We start from the raw sequence: 22674 nt of genomic DNA on the forward strand, positions 1-22674 counted from the left end.
AGAAGTGCTGTGCTGCAGTGCGGGGGCGATTTTGGGCGAGATTTTGAGCTGAACCCTCATTTCCTCTGTGTGGGGCTCAGTGCACAGCCTCGGAGCTGATGGGGCTCGGCCGTACCCCACGGTGAGTGCCCATTGCTGCTGGGCCTGCAGCTCGCCCTCCTCTCACCACCCCAGTGTGTCCAGATCCCAAATCCAGCAGCAGGTGAGCAGACGGAGCACCTGGGTCCCTGTCCTCTGTCTTGGAGCCCCTGCTTGGGTGAGTGTCACCCAGCTGCTCTGGGCAGCTCAGTCCTGAGGACAAGGGCCCTTCTGGGGTGGGTTATTGGGAAGGGACCTGAGGGGAGGAGGAGGGAGCTGCCCCTGTTCAGGTGGTTCGTGTCACACTGAAACCTCTCCCAGGATTCAGGGCAAGCTGAGCTGGGTCACAGTCCCAAGACCCCCGTGTACCCTATGCTGACCCCCCTGTAGGCTCCTCATGGTGGCTCCAGAGCCACCATGCAGATGCCTGGTGACAGCAAGGGGGCTGCTGCTGCCCCACTGGGGCCTCTGCTAGAAGGAGAGGGGTGCTGGGGCCCCATTCTCTCTTTCACCTGAGAGGACAGGGAAGGTGACGGGTGCTATCCCATCCTTCTAGTTCTGTGGATCCCATTCCAGGAAGGTCCCTTTCCTGGGGCCAGGCTAAAGTACCCTGGCTCCTTGCCCAAGGCTGGGGGGTGAGTGGAGTCCCCTGTGCCACCCAGCTTGCAGAGTGGCAATGTGTGTCATTCCTGGCTGGCTGCCGGTGGCCAGATCCAGCAGTGGTCCCAGCACCTCCTCAGGCTCCTGCCACCAGGGATCTCATTGTTCTCCCCTCTGAGTCACCCCGTGCCCAGAGGGCTCCGGTGGGGCACGGGGGCCTGTCACCCCTTCACCCACTGACAGCTCGTCCCTCGGGGTCCCCAGGAGCGATGGGGGACTGGAGCATGCCCATCGGCTCGCTGGGCGAGGAAGTGGTGGCCCGGCTGTGTGAGCTACTGGACAACGCCGGCCGGGGCTGGCGCAAGCTGGCCGAGCTGGCCGGGGCCGAGAAACGCTTCAGGTGCAGGTAGGGCTGGGGGAGCCCTGCCGGGGACTGTCCCCGACCCGGTTACCATGGGCACAGCTCTGCCGCGGGCTGAGCGAGGGGCGCACGGGTCAGTTCCCCCCCGGGCCGGGCTCCCATCCGCCCCGAGGGAGGGGGCTGTGGCTGTGGCTCTGGCTCTGGCTCTGGCTGTGGCTCTGGCTCTGACTGCTGCGGGCGCTTGCAGCGTGGAGGAGCTGGAGATGTGCTCGCTGAAGGTGCTGGAGCCCCGCGGCAGCCCCACACAGTGCCTGCTGCAGCTCCTGGCCGAGCGCGACTGCACCCTCAGGTACCTGCTGGGCTGCCTGGAGCGCATGGGGCACGAACAGGCCTGCCGGGTCCTCAGCGCCGCCGGTACGGACGGGCAGCAGAGCCGCGGGCTGGAGGGGAGCGCCGGGGGCAGGGGCTCAGCAAGAGGAAATGGGCATGGGGGTGAAGAACAGCAATTCCTGCTGGGGGTCTTGCTCTGGTAGCGAGGTGCTGGGCAGGCTGGGTGGGGTGGGATGGATGCAACAGGATGAGATAGGATGGGATGTGGTCTGATTGGATGGGAGAGGTCAGATTTGGACAGCATGGGGTAGGGTGGGATGGGATAGGGTAAGATAGAGCAGAGTGGGATGGCAAAGACTGAAACCAGATGAGATGTGTAGATGGGATAGCACTGAATATACCAATGGGACAAGGTGGGATGAGATGGCTGGGACAGCCAGAGGTGTGGGATGTGATAGGATGGGCTGGGCTGGGAGAGGAGAAGCTGGGAGGGGGTGAGGCAGGATAGGATGGGACTGGATGGTAGGGGGTGGTGTGAGACTCAGCCAGCCCAGGCTGGTCTCTCCTCTCCTGCAGTCCAGGATGTGATTTGCATCACGGTGCAGCCTGAGTCACAGGTGGTGGCGGAGGGGACACAGGTGTCCCTGACCTGCTGCGCGACTGGCCCGCCAGGGCTCACGTACCAGTGGTTCTGTGGGAGGCAGGAGGTGAGGTCCCAATGTGTCACACTGATCAGGGCCCCCACATCCCTCACTCCGCATGGGTGAGGGAGCACATTACTCCTTGGCCTCCTCTCTTGTAGGTGCCTGGAGCCACATCCCCAGAGCTGGTGATCAACACAGCCACTCCCACGGGCCAGTGGTACATCTGCCGGGTGAACTGTGGGGCTACCTTCACCTTCTCCAGGTGGGCTCATGTGCAGGTGGAGAAGAGCAGCAGCCCCAGCTCAGGTGGGTCTTGAGATCTCTGTCCCTGGGCTGGCAGCTATGGGGCACCACTTGCCTGACTGGGGCATCTCCTGCAGGGCACCTCTTGCCCCATCAGGACAGGGATGGGTCCTGAGTGGTATCATTTGCCATGTAAGGCAGACCTTCAGCTGTGAAGGTCTCTGGGCTTGCTGGGGTGATGGTGCCCACAGAAGAGTCACATGCCCTCCTCATACCTGCTGCCTCATGCCATCCATGGGTGCCAGGGCCTGTGGCTGCAGAACCTGGGGCCTGGAGCAGCGCTGCAGAGCGCTGCCATGGCTGGGTGTCTAATTTGCCACCCTGTCCCTTTCCCAGCCAGTGGCTACTGCCCGAGCATGGCAGGGCTGCAGATCCTGCGGCAGCCGCGGCCGTGCCGCCTGGCCGAGGGGGACACGCTGGTGCTGGAGTGCAGAGCCATTGGCAACCCCCCACCCCAGTACCAGTGGTTCAGGAACCGGCGCCCCGTGGAAGGGGCACAGACACCCCAGTTCCAGGTATGCAGGGACCTCTGGCATGGCACAGCATGGTATGGCATGGCACAGTGTGCCACAGTGCAGCGTGGTCTGGCACACGGCCCCAGCCTCCTGCTCTGCCCTGCTGGCAGGTGAAGCTGGTGACAACGGCTGAGCGGGGCAGCTACTCCTGCCACGTGTTCAACCTCTTCCATGAAGTGTGGAGCCAGGAGGTGGACGTGGAGATTGGTGAGGGCCTCAGACAAACCTCTGTAACCCCCCCCACCTGCTCTCTTCCCAGTAAAGCCCTCATGGCTGCACAGTCTTGGGGGGACTGCAGCCCATGCTGGGAGGTGATGTCATACATAGTGTCCCTGACATCCCCTCTGCCACAGGACCACGGCTCTTCACCTCTGGAGGCTCCTGGCAGGATGGGGATGGAGGTAGGTGAGAGCAGAGTGATCAGGTCTATGCTGCTCTGCCTGCTATGCTCCCCTGGCATTGGAGGACCATGGCACAGCATTTCTCTCTTCCCAGCCTCCCTGGAGCATGGCAGCCCTGGACAGCTGTATGGTAAGAGCCTGCCCACGAGGGGCTGGTGGCCCTGGGGGGCTTTGACTGTCACCAGTGTCACCATTGTCACCTCATAAGGCTTTACTTGGCCAGGAATGTTTTGGGTGCAGCATACTGGAAGAGTGAAACAGCAGCCCAGCCCCAACCCAAATTAGGAGAGCAGATCAGCACCTTAACCCTCAACCCAAAGCCCCAACCCTAACCCTTACCCATAACCTGAGGGTTCAGGGATCAGTGAGGCAGGGATGCCATAGGGTACCTTGGTACCCAGGGACCATGATGCTGGGTACCCAGGGACCACAGGTACCTTGGTACCCAGGGACCACAGAGCTGGGTGTCACCTCTGTGGGCTGTGGGCAGCATGGAGAGCAGGTGTGTCCCACTCTGTAACAACACCTTCCTCTCCCGTCCTTGCAGCCACGGACAAAGTGGCGCTGCTGATTGGCAACATGCACTACCTGCACCACAAGCAGCTGCAGGCTCCCATCGTGGATGTTCACGCCCTGGGTGCCCTCCTCTGCCAGCTCGACTTCAAGGTGGTGTCGCTGCTGAACCTGCGCAAGGCTGAGATGCAGATGGCCGTCGATGAGTTCCTCCTCCTCCTTGACAAGGGCGTCTATGGTGCGACAGCACCCGCCAGGGTGGCTGCGGCCCAGGGGGAGCTGGGTGGTTTTATGCTGGTGGAGTCTTGGGGTGCAGCCAGGCAAGAAGCAGATGCTGGCAGGTCAGGGGATGTCACCATGTCACCTGCCCTCTGTTCCCCCAGCAGGTTTGCTCTACTATGCTGGGCATGGCTATGAAAATTTTGGCAACAGCTTCATGGTGCCCATCGACGCGCCCAGTGCCTACACGTCAGAGCACTGCCTGTGCGTGCAGCGGGTGCTGCAGGAGATGCAGCAGCGCCGCACCGGCCTCAACATCTTCCTGCTTGACATGTGCCGCAAGAGGTGACCCAGCCCTGCCACCCACCTGGGGACAAGCTGCCGCTCAGAGAGAGCCAGCACAGGGACCTGTTGGTGGTGGCTACTGGGGGCGGGTAGCGGGGCACTCCCAGGGTCCCATCTAAACCCACTGTCTTTGTCTAAATGCCCCAAGACTTCACTGCCCCTGTGAGATAGCAAACACTGCAATGGGTGGGCAGTGGGGCACAGAGCAGCCTTCAAGGTCCAGTGTGCTTTGGGGTGGGTTTTGGGGGGGGACAGGTTCTCACTCTGTCCAGCTTCTCTTCTCTTGCAGGAACCTCAATGATGACATCATCCCACAGGTTGGGGCGCTGGAGGTCACGGCCAACATCGTCTTTGGCTATGCCACGTGGGTTCCCTCCCACCATCCTCTGGCACAGGCAGTGAGGCTGAGTCTCCCTGCCTAGCTCAGGGGCTCTGACCCCCACGGCTGCATCCCTCCACCTTTGATGCTGGAGGGGTTAGGCAAGCGGCAGCCCCCAGTCCCTCACAGGGCAGGGAGGTGCCCATGGCACTGCTTGGCTTTGGGCAGCACCTGCTGCCATGAAGCTCCAAGACTCCTCCAGAGCACAGGGGTTTGGGCTGGTGATGCTTTAAGCATCCTGGATCTGGCCATGCTCTCGCCTGTCCCCAGCACAGATAGGAACAGGAAGAGTGCTGGACACCCAGCTCTGGCTTCCTTAGGGCTGTCATCCTGTTGGGGGCCAGTTCCCAGCGAGTGCCAGACCCCATGACTGTCCAACACTGTGCCCACAGGTGTGCAGATGCTGAAGCCTATGAGCTGAGCCAGGGTGAGCTCTCCAACGGCATCTTCGTCACCTTCCTCAAGCGCTGGCTGCTGGAGGATGAGAAGATCACGGTGCTGCTAGACAAGGTGGCTGAGGGTGAGTGAGGAGCAGTGGGGAACAATGAGCTCCCTGGTGGCCCCTGCCAACCCCCTGTGCCCCTGCAGACATGGGCACTCTGGAGATCACGCGAGGCCGGCAGGCACTGGAGCTCCGCAGCAACCTGTCAGAGAGACGGGCTCTGACTGACCCCATCTGCCCCCCGGGCCAGGATGAGTCCTCTGCCAGGAACCTGCAGTGGGCCAAGGCTCACGGTGAGTCATGGCCACCCTGTGCCAAGCTGGCATGTAGAGGGGGGACAGCCCCAAGAGCAGAGAGAGGCTGTGAACAACATCTGCTGGGTTCCTCCCACCTGGAGGAGAAACTGCGAGCACAGAGCCAGAAGCCTGGAGACAGGAACAACGTGTTGGCAGTCCTGCTCTGGGATGACCCAGAGGCCACCTCACCTGTGGGTACAGCTCCAGCCCTGAGCCCCTGCAGGTCCCAGCCCTGTGCTCCCTGTCCCCTCCCCAGTCCTGCCGGAGAGCCGGCACCTCCGCTTTGAGTGCGGTGTCACCGTGCAGCTGGGCTTCGCTGCCGAGTTCTCCAACATTATGATCATCTACACACGTGTGGTGGCTGCCCCCAAGGACATCACCAAGTGTGAGGCCCGGCTCACTGATATTCCCGAGGTGGGAGCAGCTGCTGAAACCCCCACCGGGGCAGCACTGGGGAATGGGGGGAAGCTGTGGTGGTCTTCACGTGGATGTCGTCATGGCAGGAGCTGGATGTGGACCTCAAGTGCACCAACAAGGAGAGCCCAGAGGAGCTGGGCAGCCCGCTGGCGCCCGTCTGGAGCCTTGGCTGCCCCTCCTGCTGCCTCTACAGCCGGATCTGTGGCTTGCAGAAGCTGCGGGTAAGAGCCATGGCGAGTGGGGGCCGGTGTTGGGGGCACAGCGTGACCATGGCCGTGCCAGGGCAGGAGCCCATGGTGCTGGTGTCCCTGCAGCAGGAGCTGGCCTTCACTGTGTGCCTGCAGTACCGCTACCAGGGCATGGATGACTTCGTGGAGGAGCGGCAGCAGGTGAACGTGGGGCGGCCGCTCATCGCCAAGCTCAACCTGCAGTGGGCAGCCGCCCCCTCACCAGCCCACAGCCCCCTCTGCCCCTCTGCCCCTGGGAGCTGGGGGGTAGGGGAGAGCTCATGGGTCAACACTCCCGAGGAGAACCTGAGCCCCGAGGGCCCCAGCTCCCACACCCTGTAGAGGGACAGTGAGGCCCCACCCGCATCACCGCAGTCCCCCGGTGCCATCCCTGTCCTGCTGGGGGGCCAGGGGATGGAAGGGGTGCAGGTGATGTGCACGGAGGCTGCCCTCCATCCTGGCTTCTGCCAAGGGGTGCAGGTCTCACAGCACAGCACGACTGGGACTGTGGGCCCCAGCCGTACATCCCTGGCTTGGCAGTGCCACCCCCACATCCCTGGGCAGTGCCAGTCCCATGTCCCTGGGCATGGCACTGCCACCCCCCCATCCCTGAGCAGTGCCAGCCCCACATGCCTTGGCAGTGCCAGCCCCACATCCCTGGGCAGTGCCAGCCCCACGTCCCTGAGTAGTGCCAGCCCCACATGCCCGGCCACCACCAGGCAGTGCCAGGGGCAGAGTGCCAGAGACCACGGCTCAGCGGGCTTGAGGCGTCATGCCGGGGCAGGGCTAGGTTCGTTCAGGCCTGGGAGAAATAGAGAGAAATAAGCAGCTTAGGGGGCAAATCCCGCGGGAGGAGATTACAGGGATGGGAGCGAGTGGGCTCCTGCTCGGCCACGAGGGAGTGGGAGCACCCCCTGGTACCCCCAGCGCTCCCAGCAGCTCCCACTCCTCACAGTCCAGCCCCAGGAACCGGCCCCATCTGGGCAGTGAGCGATTTCAGGACAGGATTGGAATCTAAGGGTGAAAAAAAAAGTCTTTTTGCTTGAGTTTTTCCCACACAAACTCCCACATGCTGGGTATCCACCGGGGAAAGCACCAATAAAGTGGTCCGGCCAGGCGGCTCAGTGCTTCTCCGCCCTCCCTGCGTTTAAATGGCATTTTTGGCTCAGAAATCTTGCCCGTTCCTGCAGGAGGTGCAGCGCAGCACCGGGCGCACCCACAGGAGGGAAGGGGGGTACCAAGTGCGGGTACCCCGACATTCCCCGTGCCACCCCAAGGAAAACAGCTCGCTTCCATGACCCACACAACCCCCAGCCCAAGGAGCCGGGGAGGCGCACCCTCCTGCCGGGGCCCCTCCGCGCTCTCGGGCGGTTGCGGGGCCGGCCTGGGGAGCACCCTCGCCCCAATTAGGCTCCGATCAAACGAGCCGGGGGTGCGGCGCTGCCGCTCCCAGCGCCAGCCTGCCTTTGTTGGCGCTCGGGAGGCCGAGGGGTGCCCCGGGCTGGCGCCAGCCTCGGCAATTATGTCATGTGAAAAGCGCAGCCCCCATTGAGCGCGTCCCGTCCCCCGGATCAAACCCCATTACTTCCGCAGCCGTTGCTTCATTATCTGCCGGCCGGAGCTCGCCTCGGCCGGGGCGCTTCACCCCATTAGCTGGGCCGGGGAGCCGGGGAGCATCGATTATGCGTTTAATGGGTTGTTAAAGGTTTAATTGTCGCTAACGAAACAGACGAGCAGCAGCAGCCGGGGGACGGGGCACAAGGAGAAGGGTCTCGCCGGGGTCAGTGCCTCGCCTGGCTTCCCTGCCAGACCCGCCCGACCCCGGGGCTCTGGAGACGTCAGAGTCTGGCCCCGGGGGGTTTGGATCGGGGTGAGACCCCGGGCTGGGGGGGACTGCAGGCGGGGGCGCTGGCACTGAGCGGGGTCTGCGCCGGGGGGACGCGGTGGGGATGGGGCTGCCCCGGCACAGCCCCGGCTGGGGCTCTTGTCAGGTCTGGAGCGGGAAGATTTTCAGGGGAAAACCTTTGGTGGGAGGTGGGTTGTCCCTCGTTTGGGTCCTCCAGGAACTAGGGCACCCCAGGAACCTAGGACACTTCGGGGCATCCCAGGGACCCGGGGCACCCACTCACCCAGGGGTAAGCCCCCCTGTCTTGCTGTCCCGGCTGTGCTTAAGCACCTCAAAGCCACTGTGGGCTCAGCGATGTGCTGGAGTCATGCTGGCCTTTGCCATCGGTGAGGGTGCTGATGCCACTGGCTGTACCCCAAGCTCCAATGGGTGGGCAAATGGGACAGAGCTGCAGAGCCACTCTGGAGACTCCTGAGGACACAGCAGCTTGTCATCACTTCCCAGCTCCCACCTGGCAAGGAACACTGGCAAGGAGTAAGCCAGGTGTGGTGTGCCCCAAGAACCCTGCTGTGGTGAGCCCAGGGCTCACAGCCGGCTGCCTCCTCTCACCAGAGGTCTCAGGGGTCCCACTGCTACCCATCCTCCCCCAGCACCATTCCAGCAGCCCTCTGCCACTGGCACCTCTGGCACTGTTGGGGCGGGGGGCAGTGGGCACAGTCCCCACGGGGCAGTCAAGCAGGGGACCTGTGACAAGCTGTTGAGGCCACGGAGCAGCACAAGCCAGTCCCAGGTCACCTGTGCCTGGACCTGGCCCAGCCCTGCATCAGCATCCCGCGGGAGCAGGGCAGGAGGGTGCACAGGGATGGCGCTCCCGTGCCCCCACGGAAAGCTCCTTTCTGCCAGAGGCTTGGCAGCCACGCCGTGCTAAGGAGAGCACGGCACGACCGCGGCCCCGCAGCGCCCGACTCCAGCATGCAGCAGCCATCCAGCTTTTCTCTTTACTCACAATACACCCGTGATCTCGGCGCATCTCCTGGCATGACCAGCAGCATGCCCCAATGCAGCTAAAACATCCCCCCAAGTACTCCCTACAAAACTAGAGCTTTCTGTTCAGTTTTGTTTAAATCTGCAGCATTAAAAAAAAAAAAATTAATAATAATGGAAAGGGGAGGGGGTGTGGAGAAAGGAGGTGTCCAGCTGGGGTGTGGTGAGTGGCCCGGTGGCACAGTAGGATGCCTGAGCCTCAGCCAGGTCCTTAGCTGATCTTGGTGCCTCAGAGAGGCAAGGGAGCTCTCCTGGAGTCCTTCCCCCCAGCCGTGGGGCCCTGCCAGCACCCAGACTCGCTCCCCAGACACCACCGGTGCTGGGTCAGTGTGGGGAAGAGGCAGCCCGGCATCCCTGCCCGGGGCCAGCTTTGGTCCTGCTGAGCACCCGCTGTCCTCCCTCGCCTGCCGCAGGGCTGGGGAGCTCGGAGGGGAGCGTTCATCAAATGGGCTGCCAGGTCTTGTCAATGGTCTGAATGTGCTCCTTGGCTTTCATGCGGAGCGAGGCGATGCTGGAGCTCCTCTGGTCCACCTCCTCCAGCGGGTACTTGTCCACAAAGGGGGTGCCGCACTGGTAGGGCGCGGGGGCCATGGGCTGCATGCCCTGCGCCATCGGCGGGGGGGTGTTGAGGAAGGAGTGCCCAGCATAGGGGGGCTGCAGGGCCTGGGGGGCTCCCATGAAGCCGGGGATGCTGTGGACCGTGGTGGCACTGGAGATGGGGGACGTCAGCCATGGGTCGAGTGGGAGGGAGTTGCTCATGGGCCCCACGTTGGGGGTCATGGGGGGCCTGTTGAAGGAGAGCACAGGGGTGTCGTGGAGCTTCATGGAACTGGCCTCCATCTTCTCCTGCCTTCTCCACTTGGCTCGTCGGTTCTGGAACCAGACCTGCGAGGTGAGAGCCAAGGTGAGCTCACTGTGCCCAGCTAGGCCCTTGCAGAGTGTCCCTCATGCTGTGCCCCATGCAGGGTGCCCCATGCCTCTGCCCCAGGCAGGGTGCCCCGTTCTGCAGTATCGCATGTGGGGTGCCCCACAGGGAGTGCTCAAGGTGGGGGTGTCCCGTATGAGGTACCCACAAGGGCTATCCTACAGGACTCCAGCAACCCCAGCACCTCTGCCAGACCTCTCCACCAAGCCCCAGAGACCAAGGACATCTCCAAGGTGTGGAAGTGAGAGGTGTAAGCACACAGCCCCTTTTGCTCTGTGGGAACATGCACCCTGGCCCTGCAAACTCCCAGCAGTCCATGGGACAATGCTATCCGACCTTCCCAGCCCCTTGGTCACAGCTTTTATAAGTTAAACAGCCACAGTTGTGCCAAAACCCAGCAGGAACGACAGGGACTGGTGACCCAAATCCAGTGGGGACGTCTGGCCCCGTGGGAACTGCTCATTAAAGTGCTGGTCCCCATGTCCCCAGAGCAGCACAGGGCACAGGGGTCTGCTGCAGGAAGAAAAGGGGAGGAAAGATGCATGGCTGGGTGGGAAAGGGAAGGGTTCCGTGGGCTGCTCACGGCTGTTGTGGACACTGGGCTGCACTGGTGCAAACTGCACGTCCAGAGAAGGAAGTGGAGCTGGGGAAAGGGCTGGAGCACAAGCCGGATGAGGAGCAGCTGAGGAAGCTGGGAGAGCTGAGCCTGGAGAAAAGGAGGCTCAGGAGGAACCTTCTGGCTCTGCACAACTCCCTGACAGGAGGGGGCAGCCGGGGGGGATCGGGCTCTGCTCCCAGGGAGCAAGGGAGAGCACAGGAGGAAACAGCCTCAAGCTGCCCTAGGGGAGGGTTAGGTTGGAGATTAGTGGAAACTTCTTCCCTAGGGCAGTGATGAAGTCCTCATTCCTGGAAGGACTTCTAAGACATGTGGATGTGGCACTTTGGGACATAGATTGGTGGTGGTCCTGGCAGTGCTGGGGGAGCAGTTGTACCCTATGGACCCAAAGCGCTTTTCCAACCTGAACGATTCTGTGATTCTATGAAACTTGTTGTTGCTCAGAGAGCTCAGCAGAGGTGTCTTTATGGTTTTTGGACCCCCACAAAAAAGTCTGCATTGTCTTGACCGGGGCTGAGGCCTGGGGAATTCAGTTCATTTGTTTGGGGGCTACTGCTTTCATTCACTGTGGGTTTGTTACTTCAGCTCCCTGACCCTTTCTCCCTCCCTGATCTCACCCCGTCAGTACAAGCATGGTGGGGAGAAGACTGGTGGGACCCCAGGCTCTTCCCAGGCTCTGCTCTCCCCCAAAGAGCCTTTTGCTGCAGCCTAAGGAACAAGTCATCCCCAGCCCCACTGCCCTGCTCCAACAGGTTTAAAACCCTCAAATCCATGAGGATCTTGTGCTTTCCCAGCCCAAAAACCTGGAAGGAGCCACAATCAGCCAAGGTGGGTTTTTTGGCCACTTGCCCATGTGAGCAGCAGGAGGGATGGGAGCAGCCACCACTAGAGGGGTAAAACGTTTCTGAGAACCATCTCTGTGCCCTAACGGAGCCTCTGGCCCATGGGCCCAACTGAGACCTTGTAAGTCAAACTGGGACCCCATGGAAGAACATTAAACCCTTTCTCTGGCTTTGCTGGGAGCAGCTGGCTCTGCAGAGATGCCCCTCTTGTCTCGAGCTGTGGGGAAACTGAGGCACAGAGGGAGGCACTGGCACTAGAGCTGAGAGCTGAGAGGAGCTCTCCAGCACCTTGGAGTCCCTCTGCCACCGTGCAGGGATGGATCCGGGCTGCGGGGGTGTTGCCCTCCCTACCTGCACGCGGACCTCCGGCAGGTTGACCTTCATGGCCAACTCCTCGCGGCTGTAGACGTCAGGGTAGTGGGACTTCTCGAAGGCACGCTCCAGCTCGTGCAGCTGGTACGTGGTGAAGGTGGTGCGGTTCCGCCGGTGCTTCTTCTTGGGCTGCTCCTCCTCGGCGGCGGCCGGCGGGGTGCTCTCGCCGTCCCCCGGCTTCCGCAGCTCACCCAGGTCCCCCTCGCACTTATTCAGGAACATGGTGGCACCTGCAGGGGCACTGCAGGGTTAGAGGGGCCTGGGGGCTTTGGGCCCCGCACATGTCCCCAGCCCAGGGATGGACGGACAAGTAAACGGAGAGATGGGAAGGTAGGGTGGCCCTAGGAACAGGTTATGCAAAGGCGTAATCCTCTCTGCCACAGCAGAGGATCCCAGGGCTGTGGTGTCCTGGGGGCTGATCCACAGTCCCAGGGACTAAGCTGGGGTCCTGGGACTGACCCAGAATCCAGGAGATGCCTCGCACTTGGCTCTGCTGTCAGATGCCACCGGGCCAATGAACCCGCTGGTGCTAAAAGTCAGATTTCCTCTAAAATGGAGGATTTGTGAAAGTGCCATCACTGAGAGCCAACCTGATCTCTCCCTGGAGGGGACCAAGCCTGGGTTAATTCCCTCCTTCCTCCCCAGCTCCTCTTGTCCAGCCTCTTCCATGGAGAAGGCTGGCCCAGGAACACTGGAGGACCCAGTGTCTGTCCCCAGGCTGGGCGGGAGTGACCCAGCACTGTCCCCCAGCTAATAACCGTTTTGGTGACGCTTATAAGCATTTTCAACCCTCGCAACGTTTCATCTTTAAGCTTTTTATCCGGCATCTGAAATCTTCCTGCAGTATTTGCAGAGGATTAAGGGTCTCTTTCCACCATGAGGATGTCGGCAGACATGGAAATGGGGCATAAAACTGTAATCCTGGGGCAAGGGGAAGGCTCTGCATTGCCCAGATCCGCCAGCAAAGACTCACCTAATGCCTCAGTGGGAGTGGGGAGGGAAAAGGAGAGTGGGTTCATGCTGGGAGGGGGTAATGGGGGTCCTAGCAGCGAGCAGGGGCTGGGTGTTGGCTGTTGCCCAGGCTGCACACACAGGGGTGTCTGAGTGGGGTGCTGTGTGTGCAGTGGGGTGTGCACTGTGTGCTGTGTGCCCATCCCTGGGCAGGGGCCCAGGGGTGCTCAGGGGTGCTCAGGGGTGCTCCCAGTGAGGCACAAGTATGTGGGGGGATGGGGGTGCTGGGCTGGGCATGCAATGGAAGGTGCGCAGCAGTGCACAGCGTGGATGGGGGTGTGCGGGATGGGGGTGTGCAGGATGGGGGTGTGCAGGATGGGGGTGTGCAGGATGGGGGTGTGCAGGATGGGGGTGTGCAGGATGGGGGTGTGCAGGATGGGGGTGTGCAGGATGGGGGTGTGCAGGATGGGGGTGTGCAGGATGGGGGTGTGCAGGATGGGGGTGTGCAGGATGGGGGTGTGCAGGATGGGGGTGTGCAGGATGGGGGTGTGCAGGATGGGGGTGTGCAGGATGGGGGTGTGCAGGATGGGGGTGTGCAGGATGGGGGTGTGCAGGATGGGGGTGTGCAGGATGGGGGTGTGCAGGATGGGGGTGTGCAGGGATGGGGGTGTGTGGGGATGGGGGTGTGCGGGATGGGGGTGTGTAGGGATGGGGGTGTGCAGGATGGGGCTGTGCAGGGTGGTTTGTGCCACACGGGAGCAATGCCAGGGTGCAGTGCCTGTGTGCCATGCATGCAGCACACGCTGTGCAGTGTCTGCACTGCTGCACGCAGGGCACAGTGTGTGTGCACAGCGCTCATGCATGGCATGTGCAGCATGAGTGTGCAGGGAGCAGAGTGTGTGTGGGGCATGCACAGCCTGTGGCACAGGAGCTGTGGGCACGAAGTGTACAGTGTGTACAGTGTGTGCAGTGTGTGCAGTGCACATGGCACAGGCAGCAGAGGCACGTGCAGAGCCTGTGGCACACACCATGCAGTGCAGCACATGCAGTGTGTGCACGTGTGTGGCAATGAGCAGTGCCTGCCCAGCGTGTGCTGTGTCTGTGCAGTGCAGCCAACACGAGCAGCGTGTGCCTGGTGCTGCTGTGGTGTGCTCAGAGCGTGTGCTGTGGGTGTGTGGTGTGTGCAGTGTGTGCAGCACGTGCAGCATGTGCAGTGTCTGCAGTGTCTGCAGTGTGTGCAGCATGTGCAGTGTGTGCAGTGTGTGCAGTGTGTGCAGTGTCTGCAGTGTGTGCAGCGTGTGCAGTGTCTGCAGCGTGTGCAGCGTGTGCAGCGTGTGCAGTGTCTGCAGTGTCTGCAGTGTGTGCAGTGTCTGCAGCGTGTGCAGTGTCTGCAGCGTGTGCAGTGTCTGCAGCGTGTGCAGCGTGTGCAGTGTCTGCAGTGTGTGCAGTGTCTGCAGCGTGTGCAGCATGTGCAGTGTCTGCAGTGTGTGCAGCGTGTGCAGTGTGTGTAGCGTGTGCAGTGTGTGCAGTGTCTGCAGTGTCTGCAGTGTGTGCAGTGTGTGCTGTGTGTGCAGTGTCTGCAGTGTGTGCTGTGTGTGCAGTGTCTGCAGTGTGTGCAGTGTGTGCAGTGTGTGCAGCGTGTGCAGCGTGTGTTGCACACCCAGTGGGTGCTGTACTCCCAGAAGGGCTGTGCACATGTGGTGCTGGTGTGCAGGGAGTGCAGCAGGGTGTGGTGCAGGGAGTGCAGCAGAGTGTGTGTGCCTTTGGGAGCTGGAGGCCCCCCCATACCCCACAGCCCCTGGCAGGGTGTCTGTAGCCCCAGGGGCTCTGGGTCCAGCCCAGCAGTCTCAGGCTGCCTCAGGGGAGCCACAAGTCAGGGCAGGGGTGTTGGGTGCTGCACCCTGGGGTGCCTGAAGGCAGCGGTTGGGGGGGGGGCGCTGGGGGAAGCAGGAGCCCTGTGGTCACTGTGTGAGCAGCACAGTGTGTTCTGGGGCTGGGGACACAGGGAGGGGATGGGGTCCCCCACTGACATCCTGCTCTTACTTACCTGCTTCTCATTTGCGCAGCTCCACACCTGCAAGGAGAGGAGAGAAGGGGGCTGAGCACCTACAGCACCCTCCCAAGGGACCCAGCACCCCATCAGGATCCCCATCTGCCCTGCCCAGCCATGTCCCATGGTCCCATGGAGCAATGGGGGGGAGCCAGAGCTGGGGGAGAGCTGGAAGGAGCAATGGGAATGGGTGAGATGGGCACTGGGGGGATGAGTGAGAGAGGCTGGGGGGGCTGGGGACAAGATGGGGCAAGCAGGAGAAGAAGAGGGGCGACGGTGGGGGACAGGGCTGAGGTACAGAGACAGAGCCCCATGGTTCACCCCCTGACCCCGTCAGAAAGCAAAGGAGGCAAAAACTTCCCAGAGAGCAGCAAAGCCCAACCTGGGAGCACAGATGAGCCAAGAGCAGCAGAACAGCGGAGCAGCAGTGACCCGGCAGCAGGGTGGCACCCCAGACCCTGCGGGATGGGGGCAAGGGCAGGACCCCCGCCCCAATCTGCCTCGGCCTGGCTGGGGGGCACAGAATGTCCCTGAGTGGGGAACGGGGCAGGGGGGGCACTACAGATCAGGCTGGAGACATCAGCACCAACCAACCCCCCATTTTCCCCATCCTCCAGGGACTGGCCTCAGGACTCCCAAGCTTTTGCCACTGGTGTTTTGGGAATCCTGCCTGGAAACAGGCCATGCTGAGCTGGGGGTGGGGAACTGCTAAACTCTGGCTCCCAAAGGACATCTTCCTGCAGCCACTGTCATGCAATTTTTGGGTTTAAGCCCAAAATTTTGGGGGTTTAGCAGCAATTTTTGGGTTTAAGCCCTTAAGCTGCAAAACTGCGCTGGGAACCATAAGGATCCAACACCTCAGGAGAGTTCTTCCCCCCTCTCCTCGATGCTCCAGACCACGGTTTTCGTGTGGGGGCTGCTAGCTGTGGGGAGGGAATGGCTGCTGGTAAAGACACCCAAAAAAGCAACAGAAATGACATTGAGCCCCAGTCAAAGTGGGTAAAACCCCTCACTTCCTGAGCACTGCAAAGCATCAGTGAGGACAGGTGTCCTCACTGTCAGCAGGGGATGTGGGAGAGACAGTCCAGGGACAGCCCCACCTTCCACTGGGACCCCATTCTTTGCTTTGGAAGCCCACCTGGCTGCCAGAATTTGGCTCCCTGGGCTCGAGCCGCCAGGGATGGGTGGTCAGAGCATGGGTGGCTCCTGCCCCTGGCTCTGTGTGATTCAGGGCGAGTGACACTGGCGGGCGCCCGCACCCGCTCCTGAGTCCCCACGAAATGGTGCCAGCCCCGTCCCCAACACCGACCCCAGGCACACCCTGGGGACACCCACTCCCTTTCTCAGCATCTTCCCTCGGCGCTTTGTCCCGAATTGGAAAAAAACGGCGTTACCTGCTGGGCCCAACTCGGCTTTTCCAGGAGTATTTAACTTTGCTGGTCCCTCCCGGGAACCAAACAAGCGGCTCAACCTCACCAATCTCGCAGCTTTGGCAGCCAAAGTTGCCTCTAGTCTTCTTATTTGTCACAGAACCGCCGTGCTAAGGCTCGGGAGAATCTTTATTTAGTGTTGCAGATGTCACCAAGGCACCGCAGATTGGAAATGAGTCCAAAGGATTAAGACGAGGTTATTAATTGGAGGCCTTCCCCTTTAAGAATGATTGACAGTTACTTTCTGGACAAGTAATTGCTCTAAATGTCCCCCCAGCACGGGTCCGGGGGGGCAGTGGCGGACAAAGCCCCGAACTGCCTTCCCCACTCGGATTGTCTCCCCACAAAGGCGTCCTGCTGGAGTTTGCCGTGTAATCCCCTCATTACGGGCGAGGAGAAAGAATTAGAAACAGGGGGAGCGGAGAAGAAAGGATGGAGGGGGAGGGGGCAGGATTTCCTTGGACTGTGGAGCCTCTGCCCCAGGGATGGGGTCCGGGGCAGATGCCCCAAGCCTCAGTGGGATGGGGATGCTGCAGTGATGGGTGTTGTCCCCCCTGGACAGGGATGGCGAGCCTGGGGGTGGCCCTGTGACAGCGTGGGTGGCCCTGTGGCTCCCAGTGGTGCTGTCTGCAGAGCCCTGTCCATGTGGGGAGCAGAGATGGGGACAGCGTGGGGACAGGGATGGGGACCAGGCATGGGGTCCAGCGTGAGGACCCAGGGTGTGGGCACGGTCTGGGGACCTGCTCTGGGGTCTGGCTGTGGGCCCAGGTGTAGGGACCAGCCAGAGAGACCAGCCCCCCTGAACAGCCTTGGGGACCTGATGTGAAGACCAGGCAGGGAACACTTACGGGGACCAGAGCAGGGGACCAGGCAGGAAGGCCAAGCGTGGGGAGCGGCCATGGGGACCAGGTGTGGGGATGACCCATGGACATGGGACTGAGCACTGGGCCAGGCATGGGAACACCCTGTGGGGAGCAGCTGTGGGATTCAGCCAAGGGGACAATCCCTGGGGGTGCCCATGGGCCCTGGCCTAAGGGGGCGTGGGACAAAGGCAGCCAGGCTGAGGGGCAGGGCTACCATTCCTCTCCTCTGCACTCCCACTGCTGCCTCTGGGCTCCAAAGAATGATGGAAACATCATGGTGAAGGTCCTGGGCTGTGCTTGGTGCTGCCCACAGCCCCCACCAAGGATTTTGCCCTTTTCTTTCTTTGCTCACTTTTACTTTCTCCCAAAACCATCTTCCTGCCACCTGCAACCGCCGCCACCCCCGGGCCTGTCTAGGCTTCCTCCCACTCCCTTCCCCTCCTGGCCACGCTTCCCCTTTCAGATGGCAAATGTCACTGTGGGGGTTTTGGACCCTGTGCCAGGTGGCTGCTGGCCCCGGAGTGGGTCTGTGCCCTCCCCACCAGAGCTGCTGTTGGTGAGCAGCCCCCTCTGTGTCCTGGTGGGCCCCGAGGCCACCCCGTTGTCCCCCACTGGGGTTGTGAGGCTTCACCTGCCCTGTCTCACACCTCTTTGGGGACAGTGTGATGTTGTCTTGGAGATGGCACGCCACTACCCTGGGGACAGTGTGCCACCACCCCAGGGACAAGCTGGCACTGCCCTGGGGACAGCAAGACCACACCCCAGGGATGGCATGAGCTGCACAGGCAGGCCATGCAGCCCCTGGGTTTGGGGTGACACCCCCGTGCCATGCAGCGCTGCAGGAGTGCAGGGGAGAGCAGGGACCTGCTGCCTGCAGAGGTGCTGGGGACATCCCTGGGCAGGGGGGATGTGTGGGGCAGGGGGGGTGTGTGGGACAGGGGGATGTGTGGGACAGGGGGATGTGTGGGCTGGGGAGATGTGTGGGACAGGGGAGATGTGTGGGACAGGGGGGATGTGTGGGCTGGGGGAATGTGTGGGACAGGGGGATGTGTGGGGCAGGGGGATGTGTGGGACAGGGGTGCAAACCGGACCCCACTTGCCCCGATGCCCATGCTGGCCTCCGTGACGAGTGCAGGAGCCGTGTGCCCCACCCCGACGGCCCTCGGCAGGTTTCCCCAGGGTGCCCCACTGGCCCGGGGTGCGGGCAGGTCCCCGGGGTGCCGTGTTTTTGGGGCCGGGTCCCTGCCCGGCTGCCCGGCCCCGCGCTCTGTGTGCCGTGCCGGCCCCGCGGCCGCCACAAGGTGTTGCCTCTCCCGGGGGGAGGCAGCAGGCTGATTTGCCAAATGATTATAATTGCCTTTTAGGAGCAGATAGCAAATTGATTTGCTTCCTTGTCCAAGGCCCGTAATCGCTTCATCACTTTAAAATATTAATGCTATACTTCTTTGCTAGTTTCCCAATTACCCTAATTGAAGGCAAATTGGTTAAGAAGGTGCAATGCAGAGTATCAGGGGGTTTAGTTCACTCAAATGACAGTTTTAAACCTCCCTAATCCTATTAGCGCGCAAAGCTGCTAACGCTTAGAGACGCTGCGTCAGCTTACCGGGGCGGTGGGGCCGGAGGCGGGGGTCGGGCCGGGGGGCGGCCGGGGGCCACCGGCCTCACGTGACCAGCTCGGCCGGGGATTTATCACTTTTTTAGTTCATTAAGAGGCCTTTAGCAGGCGGAGAGGCAGCAGGGGTGACCCAAAAGGGTGCTGAGCGGGAGGCAGGTGGCAGCATGGGGAGGGCGGGGGGGCAGGACGATTAGCCAAGGAGACCTGGCGGAGGGTCCTGACCCGAATCCCAGCTGGCGCTGGGAGTGCCCATGCAGCCCCACTGGGAACACTGGGAGAGGGCTGCCCATCAGAGCAGGATGGGACCCTGATGGGAACGGGGATGGAGGACTGAGGTGGGGTGGCAGAGCTCGTTGGGGACCTCAGTGCCACCATCCCAGCAGCTGGCACTTGGTGGCGATGTGGGGTGGGATCAGCGTTGTGCTGGGTGCCACAGCTGCTAACACCCTGTCAGGATCCTGGCGAGGGACTGGCGTGGCACAGACGGTCCCATCCCACAGGTGGGGTTTGTGCCTGAAGGGAGATTTCCTGAGTTCTGAAGAAACGCTGGTGAACGGGGATGAGAACGATGGCAGAGACAGCAGGGGTGATGAAGTCAGCAGGGACAGTGGGGCCACCAAACACCCCGAGGTTCCCCCGTGTCAGGCCCAGCCTGTCTCACGCTCCCTGGGATGCTCCAGCAGCCACCAGCCGCTGCACTGGTACCGGAGGGGTTCCGGGGGGAACCGGGCACCTCGTGCCTCCAGGGTGCTCCCTGCTCCGTGCGCTCCAGCTCCTCAGCGGCAGCTGAGCGCGATGGCTCTGGCGGCAGCGCGGAGCTCGGGGACAGCTCCCAGCCCACCTGCGCTGGATCCGGCCGCCCCCTCCCAGCCCGGCCAGCGCGGCCGTGGGCAGCCCGGCCAGGGCCGTCCCCGCAGCCTTTCCGGAGCAGATGGCAGCGGCGTGGGGAGGATGGAGGCGGCTCAGCGCGTCCTTCCTTTCATGCACACACAGCGTGATTCCCGGCGGCTCCGGCTCCGGCGGGAGGTGCCGCTGGGGCCAGCGCTGGGCCCAGTACATTTTACACGGGTTCAGCGAGCTTAGTCCTCGGGGACAGGCGACTCAGGAAGATTAGACCTCGCTAAAATAGGCAGGTATTAGTGATCTCAGCAGCCCCCGGCCTTCCGGCGCGGCGGCATTTAAGCCAGCGCTGCTACCGAGCGCCCAGGACAGAGTCCCTGGCAGGGCAAGAGGCAGCCGGGCACCCTCGCCCAGCCAAAGGGATGCCCCTGCTGCCCGCACCGAGGGGATGCTCGAGTACGGGAGTAAATGCTCCACACCCGCTCCCGGTGCTGTCCCCAAGGGGTAGCCAAGGGGGTCCCAGTGAGGGCTCCTGCGGAATGGGGGGACAGACACAGTGGCCAAGCTGGTTGGTGGCTCAGGGGATATGGGGCAGACCGGCTCCAGTGCTGTCATCATGTCCCCTCACCAACCAGGACAGGGACTGTGTGGCTGCAGGATGTGGCAGGACGACCAGAATGGTGCTGGCAAGTGCTGTAAATGCTGTATTTATTGAGCCAAATGGTGCAGGGTGCCAGGGCTGGTGAGGGGGGTAACAGTGTCAGGGACCTGCCTCATATGGGGGCTCACTCCAGGAGCACCGCGAGAGGGACCTGACCACACCGGCTGGAGGGGACCCAGGCATTCGGCACCCTTGCACACCCGGGGAAAACAACTGGGAATGGTTTTGGGGAAGAAGACCCACGCCTAACGTGTATTGGGACCCGCACCCCAAGTGAAGGCACCCAGAGCCTCCGCATCCCGTGGCTCCCGGGGACAGGGGCTGCCGATGTCCCCTGCAGCGGTGCTACATCAGGGCGCACTTCTCCCTAACCTGATCCACGCCGCCCAGAGCGCGGTCCCGCAGCGCCGGCAGCTCCACCTGCCTCAGCTTCGCCAGGAAGGCGAAGGCCCCGGCGCTGCCATCCTCCTCCTCCTCCTCGCTGTGCACCATGGCTGCCAGGTCCTGCGGCAGCTCCACCGCCCCTCCGGCCACGTGCACCTGGGCATCGTCCCGCTCGTCCTAAACGCGAGTGGGAGAGGTGTCGGGTGGGGACAAACGCGGTGCCTACCAGGGTGGAGCGGAGGACGCGGGACAGAGAACAGCCAGTCCCAGGGGGCTGGGGACACGGCGGGATTCCAGGACTGTCCAGTGCCAGACTCGGACGCTGGATGGACAGTGGGCAGCAGATAGTAAGGCGGAGACAGTGGCCGTCTGCTGCCCTCTTCAGGAATCCCTCCAGCCCCAGGGGAGCGCGGCAGCCGTGGGCCTGAGGCTGTTCCGGTCGATGTAGGGTCAAAGGGAAGCCCCCGGGTCCGCAGACAGGCTGGTTCTTACCTGGGCCAGGTGGTACTTGTCCCGCAGGTGCATCCGCACCGTGGCCCGTTCTGCCTTCCTCTGTGCAAACGCCTTGTCCCGCTCGATCCTGCAGCAGGTGCCACACCATCACCCCCTCCTCACTGAGCTCCCCAGGACCACCCAACCCTAATCACCCTGCTCCTCCTGCAGAGCAGGTCTAGGGCAGGAGGGTGAGAAGGTCTGAGACCCACAAGAGGGTTTAAGTGGGGATCTAGGAGCAGGAGCCACATCCTGTCCACCCAGCTCAGCACCCAGATGCAGAGGTGGTTGATGAAGGCGCCCATTGCAGGGACTCGCTCCTCCTGCAGCCTCTCATCTCCCTGGTGCTGAGCTGCTGGGTTCCCACAGCACCCAGTCCTAGGGAGGTGGGACCTGAATCCAATCCCGTGCTGACCCCCATCCCTTGGCTCCAAGGGTGCTGGCTGGAACCATCCTGGGGCTCTGACACCTGGGGGCTCCCCTTATCACCTGTGGCGCACAAAAGTGCTGTCACAGCCCTGTGCCAGGACCTCCATGGACCTTCTACGCGGTGGGGGAGACACGCTGAAGGGCACCTGCTCTGCACTGTCTCTTGCCCCAGCTGCCTCCCTGTCCCTGTCCTGTGCCACCCTGGGGAAATCCCACAGCAGGTGGGATCCTGATTCTGGAGTGCTGGGGGACCCTAGTGACCCACTCAGCCCCAGCAAAGCCTTACTTCTCCTCCAGCAGCTGCCGCTGGTACTCCTCAAACTCCTCGCGGGCCATGCTGCTGGGCAGCGCAGCTGCCTTGTCATCTTTGGGGGCCCCCTTGGGGGACTCGTCCTTGCCCCCCTGGAAGCTCTTCAGGGCGGCCGTGAAGAAGGAGGCCATGGTGGGTGGTGGTGGCAGCTCCTGCCCCAAGGTGCCCACCGGGTCCCAGTGCCTGCAAGGTCAGTGGGCCCAGCCCCAGGGGCGCCGCGGATCAGGCGCGGATTAAGGCATTAGGAGGGGAAGGCACAGCCAGGGTGGAAGGACCTTCCCTTCGCTGCACCCAAGGGTTCTTGCAGGGGACAGTGGCAGCGTGGGGGGACAGCAGGTGCTGCCTCATCAGAGTGACAGGGAGGTGGAAGGAGTCATCAAATTGCATCACACAGTGGGTCAGGCTGAAATATCCCCCATTAGATGGGTCCAAAATTGGGTCAGCACCCACGGGACTGGGGCAAGCCCTGGGAGAGCACCATGCCGTGGGCACCCAGAACCATGCACTCAGGGGGACTGGGGGTGCAGGAAGTCAGCACAGAGGAGACACAAGAGGATTAGCTGAAAAAACCCAGTCGAGGGTCAAAGGACTGGCAGCAGATGAGGCGGTGGCGGTGCACACCCACCCGCGGCAGCCCCGTGCCCCCGCTAATCCCCGCTCCACCGAGACCGAGATTGCTCGGCAGCCTGCGGGGCCGGGGGCTCCCCACGGCTGGGATGCGCCCCGTGCCCTAATCTATATGAAAGCAATTCCCATACAGGCTCTGATTAAAGCATAATCCCCTGCTGCACAGAGCCCCGATGGGAGAGGGGCTGGATGGCATGGGGGGTTCCAAGGGCCAGAGCTCCTGGCCCCTCCAAAGCCTTTCACTGGGCTTTGTCAGGCCCCAAGTGAGACATAGGCCTAATTTCATCCCAGAGGCTTAAAGATGCTG

General features: G+C 62.3%; 3 protein-coding genes across 3 annotated transcripts; 1 reads left to right on the forward strand and 2 right to left on the reverse strand.

Annotated features, from left to right (window-relative positions):
• The first annotated feature begins 42 nt into the window (after positions 1-42).
• LOC121352405 (mucosa-associated lymphoid tissue lymphoma translocation protein 1-like) lies at positions 43-7197 on the forward strand. Its single transcript, XM_041465306.1, is given in 18 exon segments — positions 43-256; positions 943-1084; positions 1287-1453; positions 1946-2076; positions 2172-2323; positions 2653-2737; positions 2739-2831; positions 2942-3038; positions 3185-3232; positions 3327-3362; positions 3780-3983; positions 4132-4309; positions 4599-4673; positions 5081-5208; positions 5277-5423; positions 5683-5840; positions 5930-6064; positions 6158-7197. Coding segments are annotated over 17 exon segments (2226 nt in total). The 5' UTR covers positions 43-256; positions 943-947; the 3' UTR covers positions 6413-7197.
• Positions 7198-9327: 2130 nt separating this feature from the next.
• On the reverse strand, positions 9328-16290 carry RAX2 (retina and anterior neural fold homeobox 2). Its single transcript, XM_041465303.1, has 4 exons — positions 16111-16290; positions 14714-14740; positions 11695-11945; positions 9328-9845 (listed from the first exon to the last, which is right to left on the reverse strand). Exons 3-4 carry the CDS (start codon positions 11935-11937, stop codon positions 9402-9404), a joined length of 687 nt encoding a protein of 228 aa, XP_041321237.1. The 5' UTR covers positions 11938-11945; positions 14714-14740; positions 16111-16290; the 3' UTR covers positions 9328-9401.
• A 4014-nt stretch (positions 16291-20304) lies between these two features.
• LOC121352403 (complexin-3-like) lies at positions 20305-21871 on the reverse strand. Its single transcript, XM_041465304.1, has 3 exons — positions 21717-21871; positions 21002-21089; positions 20305-20686 (listed from the first exon to the last, which is right to left on the reverse strand). Exons 1-3 carry the CDS (start codon positions 21869-21871, stop codon positions 20471-20473), a joined length of 459 nt encoding a protein of 152 aa, XP_041321238.1. The 3' UTR covers positions 20305-20470.
• Between the last annotated feature and the right edge of the window lie 803 nt (positions 21872-22674).

This window comes from Pyrgilauda ruficollis, unplaced genomic scaffold (assembly GCF_017590135.1).
Source record: "Pyrgilauda ruficollis isolate IOZ18807 unplaced genomic scaffold, ASM1759013v1 scaffold188, whole genome shotgun sequence".
Taxonomy (NCBI): domain Eukaryota; kingdom Metazoa; phylum Chordata; class Aves; order Passeriformes; family Passeridae; genus Pyrgilauda; species Pyrgilauda ruficollis.